The 14,504-nt window shown below is 41.5% G+C and overlaps 1 protein-coding gene across 1 annotated transcript in view; it reads right to left on the bottom strand.

Annotated features, from left to right (window-relative positions):
* LOC306919764 (CUGBP Elav-like family member 4) overlaps nt 1-14,504 on the bottom strand; it is a gene marked incomplete at both ends in the record, with an annotated part of 217,083 nt that overhangs the window by 14,531 nt on the left and 188,048 nt on the right. Inside the window, one exon of the mRNA XM_079496315.1 lies at nt 766-939. Within this exon, the coding sequence (XP_079352441.1) occupies nt 766-939 (174 nt within the window). The remainder of the gene's footprint in view (nt 1-765; nt 940-14,504) is intronic.

Raw genomic sequence — 14,504 nt, 5'->3', positions numbered from 1 at the left:
GCTGGGCTGGATGGGTAGCTGAAACTATATACGTAGGGCTGGCCCCTCATAGTCAAATAATCAATGAAACGAACGGTGTGATCTTAAACTAACAAGACAGTGTTTGTTGATTAGTCTTTTTTATTCCCCCCCATGATGAATGAATTATTATAATTTGCATTTTTAATTGTTATGAGCACATTTTAATGCTTCCTCCGTGCAGGCCAATAGCCACTGGGCATTCTAAAGTTACATCTCTGAATGATTGTACGAAGCAATCAGACAATTATACAGATTTGTCGATTAAACATTGTGACGATATGCACCCTGAAGCACTACAAACAGTAAACATTGTCACTCTTAATTTAACTCTGACAGTGTAAAAATGTACTACTTGGTTGTGCATCGTGTGCCGCACCAAAAATCGCAGATCTCTGTGCTGTGAGCTTGTAGATTGGTCGTTTTCAATGCGCTACACCAGTGTGAAACCATGCTAGAACACTTATAGTGCCTCATAACCCTTATTATAAGTTGTCATGTATAATTATAAACATTTATAATGAGTGTGTTTAAGCCTTACAAGTGCATTATTTTTTATAATGAATTATAAATGTGATTACAATGCATTACAATGCATTATACACCTGACCTTTAGTGTTACCGCAATGTCCCCCCCTCTCTGTTTCTCTGACATAACACATCCTGACGTCTTCAAAAAGAAAAAAAAAGAAATGCAGAAGCATATCAATCACAAGCAATATATAGTGTTTTTTTCGTAAAGCTCACCGTCTCCTCGTTCGTCGAGCTGAGACTTACAGCGTGCGAGTAGGCGCCGTAGGCCCCAAACTGTATGGTCATGGGGCTGAAGATGCCGAGCTGGCCCGCCATCTGGTGCATGCGGCGCAGGGTTCTCTCCTTGTCCGTGTCGGCGAACTTCACAACCAGGCTGGACGAGGCGCCCTGCGGCACAGATGACGTTACCGCATGAAACACCTTAGTTAATGAACTCTACGGGGACTGTGTGTGTGTGTGTGTGTGTGTGTGCTTACTACAGTAAGTCTACATGCACAATAACACATGCCCAGAGACACACACGCGCGTGCGTGCGCGCGCACGCACGCACGCACACACGCACGCACGCACGCACGCACGCACGCACGCATGCACGCAGACAGACAAATTCTATGTAGGCTACTTGTGAGGACATCCTCTTTTTCAGGCTCGACATTGGTGTTTATAGATCAAATGCCTAATCCTATCTCTAACCCCAACCTGAATCTTGTATGGGAAGTCTAACTCCGAATTAGAAAAAAAAACACGTTTCTCTTGTGTGGACCATGATCGTCCTCACAATGTATTTCTAAAATCGTACTATATACACTTGTGGAGACATTTGGCCCTCACAAGTATAGTAACACATTTTAACTATTTATTCATGTCCACATCAAGGAGAGCATACAAGGACACATACATATTAAAGGTACAGTTGAGGTTACATTCACAAAATCATGGCATATGTCTTCATATTCGTATACTCTATGGGTATAAGTAACAGCGTCTTCATCATATGTGGCGGTTACCAATTGGCAGAGACAGCACAGTACTTTGACAGCATTTTTGCCTCCTTTTTGGGCATTCCAAGTTGTTGAAACCCTCCAACAGACCTGGCTACCAGATAAACAAATAGTCTGCACCTATATCAGAGATGAAACATGGAATGGAATTACACAGGAATATTTGTACATTCTCACAGAGGATGCGTGATATGTTAATATGTCCTTTGCAATGAGTTCCACTATTCTGTCATGATGGGCTATATGTTTATGTACATCCCTTTGTACCCATAACAGCCATTCAAGATCTGTGACTGTGTTTGAGTAGTGCCTCCTTGTATACAAGCTTGATTGTCGTGATAGTAGTCCACAGAAGTTGTAAATGCATCTCAATGCTTCAACTACGACATTAATGGTGGTATATAACGGGTGTGGTTGATAATATGTTATAAAAACAACGGTGTTTACCGGCGCTTCACCTCCGTGCTGCCACACACACACAAAAAAACATTTTATATTTCATTGTTTTTCATTCATTCCATATCCCCATACCATAACTTATCATATAACCATTTGACCTGCTGTCCCCGGTCAAGTACTGTAGTCTTCAACGCACGCACGCACGCACGCACGCACGCACGCACGCACGCACGCACGCACGCGCACACACACACACACACACACACACACACACACACACACACACACACACACACACACACACACACATGTTTTTTATATATATACTGTTATATTCTTTTTTAATTAATCTTTAAATTCCATAGGTCTAATGCTGACCTATGGAAATGACAGTGATATTTGACGGAACAAATGGTCCATCTCTTTGCTATTGTGCTTGCCTATTGCAATACCCTGTTTTTGTGTTGTATTGTTTTGTGTTTGTTTTGTGTTAGTTGTCTTTTTATTCCTTTGTTAAGTGTTTTGTATTGATTGTACAGTTAGGACCCCCTCGAAAACGAGATACTATATCTCAATGGGGTATTCCTAAATAAAGAATTTAAAACAACAACACACACAAAAATAATCTGCTGCAGTAAGTTGACAGCACATGACACTGAACACAATTTCTGTAATGCCCATTTCGATTTTTCTCTGAAAAGTAATTTGGATTTGTCCTAACTTTTAACAGGCGAGTCAGTCTCTCTGCAACTTTCAAGAGTACCATGACCACATCGCTATGGTCAAAATAAACAACGAATGTGTTGTTTCACAGTAAATACTTTCTTGGTTTGTCCTAACTTTTCATACTAAGTTATAGACCAGTGGTTCCAAGAGAGAGAGAGAGAGAGAGAGAGAGAGAGAGAGAGAGAACCCTCAGGGTTCCAAATACAGGTAACTCTGAGTAGCCTATATAAATGGAACCAAATGTACCTGTCCCTCCATTAAGGTTCCAATTGTCCTACTCTTAAAAGTCATGGGGGTCCTTGAAATTTAAAAAGTTTGAGAACCACTGCGTTAGAGCATAGTTTGCAGCTTTCTCTCAGCACGTCTTGGCAACTCGCACCAGCTAATTCAGCTGATGAGCCAGTGTTTGCTAGCCAAATCACTTTGTGAGCGCTACCAAATTGAATCAACACAGGTCTAATACAACACAAGTCTGCTTTGGTAGCCTTAAGCCCAATGTATACTGTATGCTCTGTCATAGGATGTTGTCGTGCCAGAAATAGCCGATCTAAAAGCATGTGAGCTTATACATTGCCCTTTGTCGATGCGCGGCACTATTGCACAGCAACGTATAAGTCAGGCTTCCGCTAATAACTATACGTTGTAACATACAGAACACACTAGAGGAAACAACAACTTAGATATAGTTAACTTAGAGATATGGTTTCAGTTTTAGTGCAGTTTTTTATTTGTTTACACTGCAGCATCACCCCCATGGGGTAGCCTACAGTATGCAAGGAAAATACACCCTAAGAAAATTATACAGGAAAAAAGCTAAAGATAGGCCTATACACTAAGCAAAAAATACACAAATTATGCAAAAATAATACACAATATGAGTAGACCAAAAAAAAGATAATCACAGAAACAAAGACAAATAAATCATAAACTAGGGGGAGCTGTTACAGTGCAGGGAGTTTTAAGCCTACAGTACATTTTAAAATGTCCTTGCGTCTTCTTACATGAAACACATCCAGTTCCCCTTTAGGTTTTAGCAACAGGGTTGTGGAGCTAGTGTTCCTGTCAGTGTGCACAACCGTAGGTATCATTACAACATAAAACACAAAAAAACATTACTTGATTCTGATTGGCTGGTTTCCGTTTGGTAGGTATACGATACAGTATATGAGACTATAATCTATCTAAACTGATCTAATGTGTAGATTCTACCGCGAGCAGACAGCAATATTTATTTTTTTAAACCCTCATTGGGAAAGATCCTTTGTGTATATTTCTTAGATCATGTTGTCTTGCAAAAATGAGAGCTGCAGATAAAGATCCTAATGACTTACTTTTACTTAGAATCCCTGGGCGAACATTGTGTTTGGCAAATCTTCTTTATTTTTTAATGCCCCAGACTGGAATGTCCTTCAACACATTTTAAAGCTCGTTTCAATGCCATAGTTTCGTTTGCACAGTTCAAATCCATGATCACACTTGTCTAACTGTTTGTAATTGTTTTTTAATCTGCTTATAGTATTTTAATATTTCAATATGTAGGCTAGCTGAGCTCTCTTATAAGTTATATTACTGTCTGTATAGTTGCAGCTGCTGCAGCTTGTTTGCTGCTGTTGTTTTTATAATGTTCAAACGAAATTGTCCTGAACCCCAAATGGAACTTTGAAATTTGATCCGATTCCGACCCATTTCTTTCAAATGACGTCACGAGCAAGAGTGGACCATGACAATTTCGTCTGATTCTGAGCCATTCCGACTTAATTTCTTTAATTACAGTATGGACTCTATTAGTTCCGAGATCCGATTATTTACGAGATTTTAAAGACCCGAGGCGAAATCCACGATTGTAAACCGGTGTTTTACATTCAAATCAGCCTGGCAGGCAGTGGCAGCTGGCTTGCCGTGCAGTATGGTACGCTATACGCATGCATTGCATAGCTCAACTATTTTTTGTTGCGCTGATCCTAAACCAGCCTTAAACATTGCACACAGCACTTCATTGCGTTTCTCTTTCACCAGTGCAGCACGTAGTGCCTGCACACATGGTCACACAGTAGTACGGGTCTTCTCGGATCCACTCGGGTATTACAAATAATGATAGTCAGACCTGAGTTCCACGTGATAGACGGTTGATTCTGACCCGGCTCTGAGTGAAAATTATGAAATTTATCACGGATCTGACCCGTACAGGTCTTGGGTCCAGGTCGGGTATTTTCGGAATCGGGGGGCCCGTGAAGAGCTCTATTGTCATTTGTTGTACGAATGATGAGGAGGAATCAAAGACTATAGCTAAATTCCAAACGGTTGTTTTTTTGTGAAATTAAGCAGCCGTCAAGGTTTATGTTGATGTTGTGGAACTGGTGTCTGTGTTTTTGCTGGGCCGACTTGAAAGGGTCTTTGTTTTGTTGCAATTCAGGAGCAAGAAGCTTCTGCACAAACAGGATTTGACCTCTGTTAAGCAGCTTTCCAGATTGAGAAGGTTGGAAGATTTATTTGCTGTAATGGGAATGTGGATTTGTGTATCATCTGACTTAAAAAGTTACACTACTCTGTTGCTCAGCATACTTTGTTAAACTTTCAGACGAGGCTTGCTTAACGACTCGAGTTGTCTTAATGTGTTGTAGCCTAGTTGGAAGGAAGTTGCTTCCTACATTTAGGACTCTGAGTTGGAACAAGAGGTAATCCACTGTCTGTCTGTGTCTGTGTTGTGCATGTAAGTGCACAACAAGTCACTCAACAGTCAACGCCAACACCACACTTTCTCTCTCCTGTCTCCTCTCTGTCACCGTCTGTCAGGCACAACGCGTTTCTAGGCACAACGCGTCTCGGACTCAGAGAACTATAGCACCGCCACAGCCGATCTCCAAGACGATCTCCAAGCTCCCATCAAACCCTGGAGTCGGCCAGTAACTCTACATCTGACCTCACTGACACCAGATTAATAGTTTAACTCCTGCTTCTCAGCTGTGCCGTATTAAGAAGCTCTGTTGTTTCAGGGGTCTTACTGGTATTATAGCTATTAGCTTCCTTTCTGAACAGTTAATATGTAAGTGTCCCTTAGCCAGACAATTGGAGATCTGTACCAACTGAAACTGAAATATAAACTCAACGTTGGGGCTAGAATAGCAGATAAACCATATGCTGTCAAACCTATACGGCTACTGTTTTATTAACAAATCATATACTGTAACCGTCCCAATATGGGATAATAATTGCATTGGTTTCGCAATGCAGTTATATGTATTGGTAGGCAGATATATATGATGACCTGGCCAGGTGAGACTAGGCAATAATAATGTCTCTGGTATAGCTAATCTGACACAGGTACACTGTCAGGCTGAACATTGTTATATTTATATATTTGTACAATGAATAACACTAGGAACTTGCTGCTTGGCGTTGTTGTTTTGAAGGCGACACGAAAAGCCATTTAATGTACCTACACATCACAGACATAAGCAATATGTCACAGATTAGGCTATGACAGAAAGGAACTTGTTAAAATATACTGCATGTTTATTCCCTTTCGGTTCCAACAACGTAATCAATCACTGTCAAAACAAGGTTACATTAAAAAAACAATAACTTTTTTTGAATGACTAAAAGGCAAATATTGTGCTGTCCTAAATAGTCTGACATCTGTGCTGTCAGACCATTATCACTCCTTGTATTCGCTATTGTGAAACTTGCCGTAGTTTGAAGTTAAAGGGACGCGGTGGCCTATAACATCAGGTCGCGACAGCACTCTGATCACGTAGTTTATTTATTGTTTTGAGGGGCGCTAGCCCCTCCTATGTCCAGCTTTGAGGGTGGGTGTAAACACAAACATTGGATGCCATTGATAATGAATGGCCAGTTTTGAGTGTTTGTGTAAACACACCCCTCACTTCACATGGGTGTGATTTCTTTTTAGTAAATATTGCTTGCTCTGCCTACCAGAAGTCAGTGGTCACTCAAAGCAATGTGCAGTGTGACTACAGCAGTGGTTCTCAGCCTGTGGGCCGGGAGGATATTGCAAGTGGGCCTCCAACTAATTTTTAAAACAAACCACCTAACTCCCAAAATGTTCATTTTTTTGTGTGTGTGTGTGTGTGTGTGTGTGTGTGTGTGTGTGTGTGTGTGTGTGTGTGTGTGTGTGTGTGTGTGTGTGTGTGTGTGTGTGTGTGTGTGTGTGTTAATATGTATTTTTGTCTTTCCACTGAATATTACTAAACATACACAACACTCCTGCAACAACAACAACAACAACAATCCCTAATTTCAACCAAAACCTATATGCAACCAGCTGGCGGAACCAAATATGTTCTTTTAACGACCAAAGTCATTTAGCTGTCAGGGCTTAAATGGACGGGAATAGTGCATGATATTTGCTTCTGTGAACTCTCCGGCTCCCACTGTATACACTGTGAGTGAACTGTGATCCTAACCAGATCCCACAGGAGGCCCGGTCCCCGGCTGGTGAAGCTTCACTGAATACAACAGCGGGTAATTAGGTCTGACAAAAGCCTTCGGCATGTGGAGGGCGAAGTATTGACTAATGGTGCTGCCTTATGGCAGATATAGTTCTGTATTGATGTCTGCGCTCCTGACTTTGCATCCAATTAAATCATTTGAGAGACAGAGACCAGAGTTGGTTCCTTGTGTGATGTCCAGCCAAGGCGGAGCAAAGAGAGAGAGAGAGAAAGAGAGTGTGTGTGTGTGTGTGTGTGTGTGTGTGTGTGTGTGTGTGTGTGTGTGTGTGTGTGTGTGTGTGTGTGTGTGTGTGTGTGTGTGTGTGTGTGTGTGTGTGTGTGTGTGTGTGTGTGTGTGCGTGCGTCTGTGCATGCGTGCGTGGGTGCGTGTGTGTGTGTCAGAGACAGAGAGGGAGGACGTGTGGCAGAATGTCGGAGGTTGTGTATTTGCATGTGGGGGGAGAGAGAGAGAGAGAGAGAGAGAGAGAGAGAGGGGATAAACAGAGAGAGAGGTAGTCAGACAAAGAGAGGATGAGAAGTCTGCCAGGCACAGACAGCAGCCTCAGATACTGTCAAGAGGACCAGGCTCCTATTTAATTACAGGCAATGCATGCTGGGAAAGAGCGTGGAGCGAGCACCAGGACAGAAGGACACAGGCAGCCAGGGGGCAGTCGGGATATGATTAGCAAGATCATAAAAGCAAAGACACGGGGAGAGAAGGGCTCCATAATCAGAACGCCGATTCATCCCTCATACAACGTCTTATAGCCTTGATGGGGTCAGCGCAAATGCAGCTTTTGATTTACATTACATTGTTAGAAAAGGAAAAAAAGGAAAGGAAAGGACTGAAACTTTTGTTTTACAACATGGATATGAATCAGTTTCCATGCACGCCCCCTGCTGCTACTACAACTAACAGTATTCATTGCATGTGAATAGCCTAAGGTGAGGGAAAAAAGGTCTCTTTTGGGTAGCAGGCCTAAAGGCATGTGCCGTACAGTTCGGCAGTGATGGAAGAAGTACTCACAGTTTTTACTTTAGTAAAAGTATATCCTATTGTAGAAATAGTCTGTTACAAGTACAAGTTAGGTACAGACAGTAGTCAAAATGTACTAAAAGTACAAAAATGTAGGCATCAAAATGTACTTAAAGAAACAACAGTTAAAGTAGCCTACTCCTTATGCAGAAGGTCCAAAAAGGTTCAAATTGTCAAAGTATAGGTCTGAAGTGGTTTTGTATTAATAATCAAAATCTACAAAGTAACTAAAGTTTTCATCTGACCCATATCGTTGTTGTTGGGTGGAAACCTTGCATGTTCAAAACTGTTCCCTTTTATTATTGCTTTAAAAAACATTTTAAAGTCGTGAAAATAGTCAGGGTTCATATGCTACTATACGTAGCTATAGCGTGTAACATTACGACTGCCTTTTCGTTCATTCAGAATTGACAAAACACATCTAGGCTATTACCGCTCATCTATTTCAGACTGGTAACTTTTCCCTAAGCTGTTGCAACGCTCCATCTGGCGACCGACAGGGTTTGTTGGTTTACCTGTAACGTTGCTTGAAAGTATTGGTAGTTGCGTGGTTGCGTTTCTAAACGTGTAGTTTCTAATATAACCACTTGTTCCCTGGCACAAAATACCCTGTCATGGAAATGTTTGAGAACAAGTGAGTGAGCTTGTATAGATTAACTATTTTTGAGTTTAAGAGATTTTGTCTAATAGAGAGCCCTAGAGCCGTGATTGAGGCTTGATTTGACTTTGCTCAGTCCGGACATGGAGGGACACAATTTCAGCAACACTTGCAGTGAAGAAAGAAAGAAAAAACGTATTTGGCCCTATGGCCTTCACCATGTTCCCTGATGTACCAGCAATGTAGCTGGAAATGTTTTCCTTCAGTTGTTTCTCCAGGCAACCTGCTAGCTAGCGGGTGAAGGCAGCTGCATCAGAATCCTTACTTCCATTCAGGTCAGACATGAGAAACCAAGGGGTTGATGTAACATTTTTCTTCAAAAATGTGTAAAGAATAAAAGTATGCTTTTGGAAAATGGTGGAAAATGATGTACATGATTTGAACACGCACAGTAGTCTATACAGCCTTATCTAAATTTACTCTCCGATGTCTTGTTTATGCTCATAACATAATGAGGTTTTGTAGCAAGACTGTCCAAAATTGTTACTTTTGTGAGCTTGTAGATCAGACCTTCACTGCATGGCTTAAGTGATTCATAGCGTATTGTTGCAGGTTTGGGTCCTGACTGACGAGAAATCAATTTTTTTTTCCTAAAATAAATTTATCCCACGATTTTGCAACCCATTTTATCACCCAGTGTCAATTATTATCTAATAATTTCCAAATTTGGAAAGTTTGTGGAACCACTGGGTTCATGTGCCGTTACAGGCAGCGCTGAGTGAGTGGGTGCTCTCCCTCAAACTTCACACTGTAGCAGCACAGTTTGAGAAGACGCCACAGTGGTACTGATATTATCACCCGGGCATTTGTCGTATAGCCCGAGGTTATAACCTTGTGCAGAATGTCCAATTATCTTTATTCATTGTATGTCTGGCAGTTTCCAAAACACTGAGGCATTATTATGTATTTTTCTTAAATGTGTAAGCTGCAGGGCAGCCTGTCAGATGTGCTGGTAGGTGATGGTGAATATAAGAGCGGTGATCCCCAGGGATGCAGGCTGTCACCTGTCCTGTTCACCCCTCCACACCTCTCTGATTTACACTTTAACTCGGGCAGTGGTGGAAGAAGTACTCACATTTAACTTTTGTTTTATTTAAGTAAAAGTACCACTACCACAATGTGGAAATACTACTGTATCATACTTAGATACTATTGTATACTACTCTATGCAGAATGTCCCTTTAATTTTCAACATGTTTTCAAAATGTATAAAAAACATATTTTGAAAATTGCAGGTCTACAAGCTCACGGGCAGATATGTTGTTGTTGTTGTTAGTGGTGGTGTTTCAGGGCGAATACTGATAATTAGTGATCAAGGAGACAGATAACCATGCAGTATTTGGAGCCAATATCTATGTACATTCGCAGTACAATAATTAAGGGCAGGGAGCGCCTACCAATAATTCTTATAATATTAACTGACATTTTGGATACAAATAATCTGCTAAATAGCTCCCCAAATGTTTTCCCCCAAATAAATAATGAACACAGTGCACCCTGTTGTTTAGCTGCCAAATGTGTATTTAGCTTGCATCAAAGTCCATCTAGCTTTCATCTCATATCATGCGTGCGTATATGAGAGAGAGAGAGAGAGAGAGAAGAGAGAGAGAGAGAGAGAGAGAGAGAGAGAGAGAGAGAGAGAGAGAGGGGGTGGGGGGGGGGGGCTGCATTTGGATTATATAACATTCTCTCCTTACTTGAAAAAGAAAGAAACAATTTAACAGCAGCATGTATGCAGAGCGTCTGAGGTCTGCTAAAGTGTGTGTGTGCGTGCGTGCGTGCGTGCGTGCGTGCGTGCGTGCGTGCGTGCGTGCGTGCGTGCGTGCGTCAGAATGCTCTGATAGGCTTATACAACTTTATGCACTTCTTACTGCCACTCAACAAAGTACTTTAGCCTGGAACTTCCCTGCATCTTTCCCACAAACAGAGAATAGTGATGATTGGCTATTTATAAGCTGTATACTGTCAAATTGAGTTTGGCTTGTTTCCTCTCCTCTTAATTCCTTTCTCTAGTCTAACGTGTACGAAAAACAATTTCACCCAGTCTTTTACATCTTTAATCTTGTGATGTGACAATTAAGTTGAATCTGAATCTGTACCTTTCACAGAATGGTTGCTGCATCAGAGGGGCAATTACAATTCAGTTCATTCAGTTCAGTTTATTTATTTTGGTCATTAAAAAAGGGAAACAGATTAATACATTGCCTGCATTGTTTTTGCAAAAGAAACATTGACCAAAAAGGTGTAGGCTGAAGCCTTAGCTTATTGTGCCTACCCTTCTAACATATGAATGGGTTTCATACAGTAGGTGAAATAATACAACAAAGCAAACAACAGAAAAAAAAAGAAAAAAAACACAACAAAGAAAAGAAAGAAAGACAGGATGAAACAGTTAACAGGAACAAAACAAAAACAAAAACAAAAACCAAACAAAGAAAACAAAAGAAACAAAACAAAACATCATATCAATGTTCTATACTGTATGTATCTACTATTTTTGATCTATACAATTTTTTAATTCGTCATCCAATCCATTCCACAGCTTGACCCTCTAACCCAGGGGTGCCCAAAAGGTAGATCGCGATCTACCAGTAGCTCACAAAGGCTGTGCAGGTAGATCACATGACATGCCCCTAAAGAGTATTTCATTTAAATATATTAAAGGAAAAAAAACGATACAAAAAAAAAAAAACATTTCTCCCCCTCTATTTCCCATTCCAAGTGCATTTGTCTTATACTGTACTGTACAGAATGTAACACGAACTCTACTATTCCGAAGCCCCCTCAGGTACATATTTAAACTATTTTCAGCAATGGTATAATAATTGATTTGGTGGGTAGATCTTGCCGAGCTGGTCATTTTGAAAGTAGCTCTCAAGTCAAAAAGTGTGGGCACCCCTGCTCTAACCGATATGCACCTCTCTTTGGTGTAAGGAATTTGTCATGGGTTAAAAACATACTGTATACAGTATATCACCAAGCATGTCAATAAAAATGCAGATGAATATCAAACCGATATTCGTCTGGACCGATAATCGGCCAATACCCAATTTATTGAAGGAATTTACATTATGGTTAAATGGGTTAGCCCAAGTGTAGATGGCTAGGGTTTATCTTTATTTGTACATTTCGTCTTATATTATAGCAAATGACAATGCCACAGAGATTGCTGTACAGTGTACAGTGTATATTAGTGTTGTAGTCGAGACCACCTATAAAGCGAGATGAAGACCTAGAAAGGGACCGAGACGAGACCAAGACTGCCGCGAGCCTAGGAGGGTCGAGACCAAGACAAGACCAGTGTTGGAACTAATGCCCTTAATATAAGTTACTTTACATAACAAAACTACTTTTTGCTGTAACTTGTAACGTAACTCTTTACATTTTCCCATTCAGTAACGCCATTATAGTTACTGTGTTTTCAATGGGTGAGTTAGTAGTTACCCACGTTAATTTAATTTAATTTAATTTAATCAAAAAGAACCGTCTCCTTCTCCTGCCAGTGCAGAGTCTGTCATGTAAACTGGCATGGTGCGCTCCCAGAGTGAAACACATTCCACATGAGAAAGAGAAAGTGGCTTCCACAGGGCATAACAATGATGATGATTGGTCAACATAGGGTAACATAGGGTAATTACTTTAGGCCTGCAGTCTTATTTTAAAACCTTAATTTTTTATAAAGTAAAGTAAAGTAACTAGTAACTAGTTACTTTCATAATTTAGTAACTAGTAAAGTAATTAGTTACTTTTTCAGACTAGTAACTAACTATAACTAATTACGTTTTAAAAGTAACTTGAACAACACTGGACAATTAAGACCAAGACCTAGGGGGGTCGAGACCAAGGCAAGACCAAGACCTAGGGGGGTCGAGACCAAGGCAAGACCAAGACCTAGGGGGTTCGAGACCAAGACAAGACCAAGACCTAGGGGGGTCGAGACCAAGACAAGACCTAGGGGGGTCAAGACCAAGGCAAGACCAAGACCTAGGGGGTTCGAGACCAAGACAAGACCAAGACCTAGGGGGTTCAAGACCAAGACAAGGCCAAGACCTAGGGGGGTCGAGACCAAGACAAGACCTAGGGGGGTCAAGACCAAGGCAAGACCAAGACCTAGGGGGTTCGAGACCAAGACAAGACCAAGACCTAGGGGGGTCGAGACCAAGACAAGACCAAGACCTAGGGGGGTCGAGACCAAGACAAGACCAAGACCGCCGCGAGGCGAGACTGAGTCAAGACTGAGTCAAGACTGAGTCAAGACTGAGTCAAGACTGAGTCAAGACTGAGTCAAGACCAAGACCAGATCTTTTCCCTCTTATTTGATAGGAAACAGAAAACAATCTTGATCTGAAAGCTTGTTACCGATTCTGGTTCTTCTTATCGATTCCGGTTCCTATAACGATTCCCTATTTCGGTTCCAAAATGGTATAAAATGACTTAAATAAGAGGTAAAATAAAAAAAATGTCACTTTTATAGACTGCATGATTATAGCTCAATATTAAGATCAGTTATTATTAAAACAATGCCAATCTTTTTCTAACAAACAAAATCTTATCTTAAGGCAAAATGATGTTCTTAATTTGACTAAAAGCTCAAATAAACAAGGTTTTCCAATTTTTCACATAGCAGTACATGACTGTATGCATTTCATTGTTTTTGCCTTTCGATGATATACAAGGCAAGGCTATTCTTGGTGAAGAGATTGGTGTAGAGGGAAAAAGGAGGGGTCAATGAAGTATAGGTTTGAGTGGTTAATTATGTAGAAAACCAGGAGGATAGTTTCTCAAGTGGCTGTGCTCATATTTTCACAACCACAGCAGTTCTAAAAAATGTTGGGTAACTTTACTTCAACAAACGGCTTTTTCCCCAGCATGAAAGTGCTATTTTAAAAGTGAGGCAGAAATAGTTACTGCGCATAGGAGCTGTTTCCAGCTAGCTGTTTGCATGCGTTCCACCGACTCATGAGCACGCCGTTTTCTGTAACTGTTCCATTGGCCACGATGGCAAGAGCAGGTTGGCAGCAGATATATGGCAGAGAGAAGCCCTGGGAATGAAAGGAAGGCATCCGCGCAGACCCCAGGGACATGGCGTCACTGACGGGATCCTAACAGAAGCAGCCAGCACCCCACCTCAGGCCAGAGGGGACCCATCTGCTACTTTCCCCAAGATTTCAATTAGCTAAATCAATACTCCAAAGCGCCAGCTTTGACGGCATACTCTTTTTTTCCCTCTCTCCTCTAATTTCATTTCATCCCACCTTCCTGACCTTTCGCTGTTCTTTCCGCAACTTTCGCCGGGGCCCGTGTCGAAAGGAGCCCAGGAACCTGTCGGATATAATGAGGCCCGAGCTGAGCAAATACCTCCCTCCAGCGCCGTGCTCGAGCCCTGCCACGGCGCAGGGGCCCTGGCATTTTAGATCAAATTCATTTCCTTCTTTATGTATCTGTGTACTCCTTTTATTCAGTTAGTACCTCATGAAGAATGCATGAGGAGCGACGGAGGCCCCAAGAGAGCCCCAGGCCACCTTTACTCGTTAAACTATGACTCAGGAACAAGGCTGGTATTCTGTCCGGCCCTGAGCTCGCTGCTGTAGAGGAGAGCAGAGGAGGCCTTGGCCTGCATTGTCGGCACTCAGCTGCTTGTCATCTGGACTAGCGAAGTAAGCGTTTGAGCTCTGTTTGGCTTT

This window comes from Electrona antarctica (assembly GCF_951216825.1).
Source record: "Electrona antarctica genome assembly, chromosome: 3".
NCBI classification, from domain to species: Eukaryota; Metazoa; Chordata; class Actinopteri; order Myctophiformes; family Myctophidae; genus Electrona; species Electrona antarctica.
The sequence above is the reverse complement of the archived record's forward strand: the minus strand, read 5'-3'. Positions and strand labels throughout refer to the sequence as shown.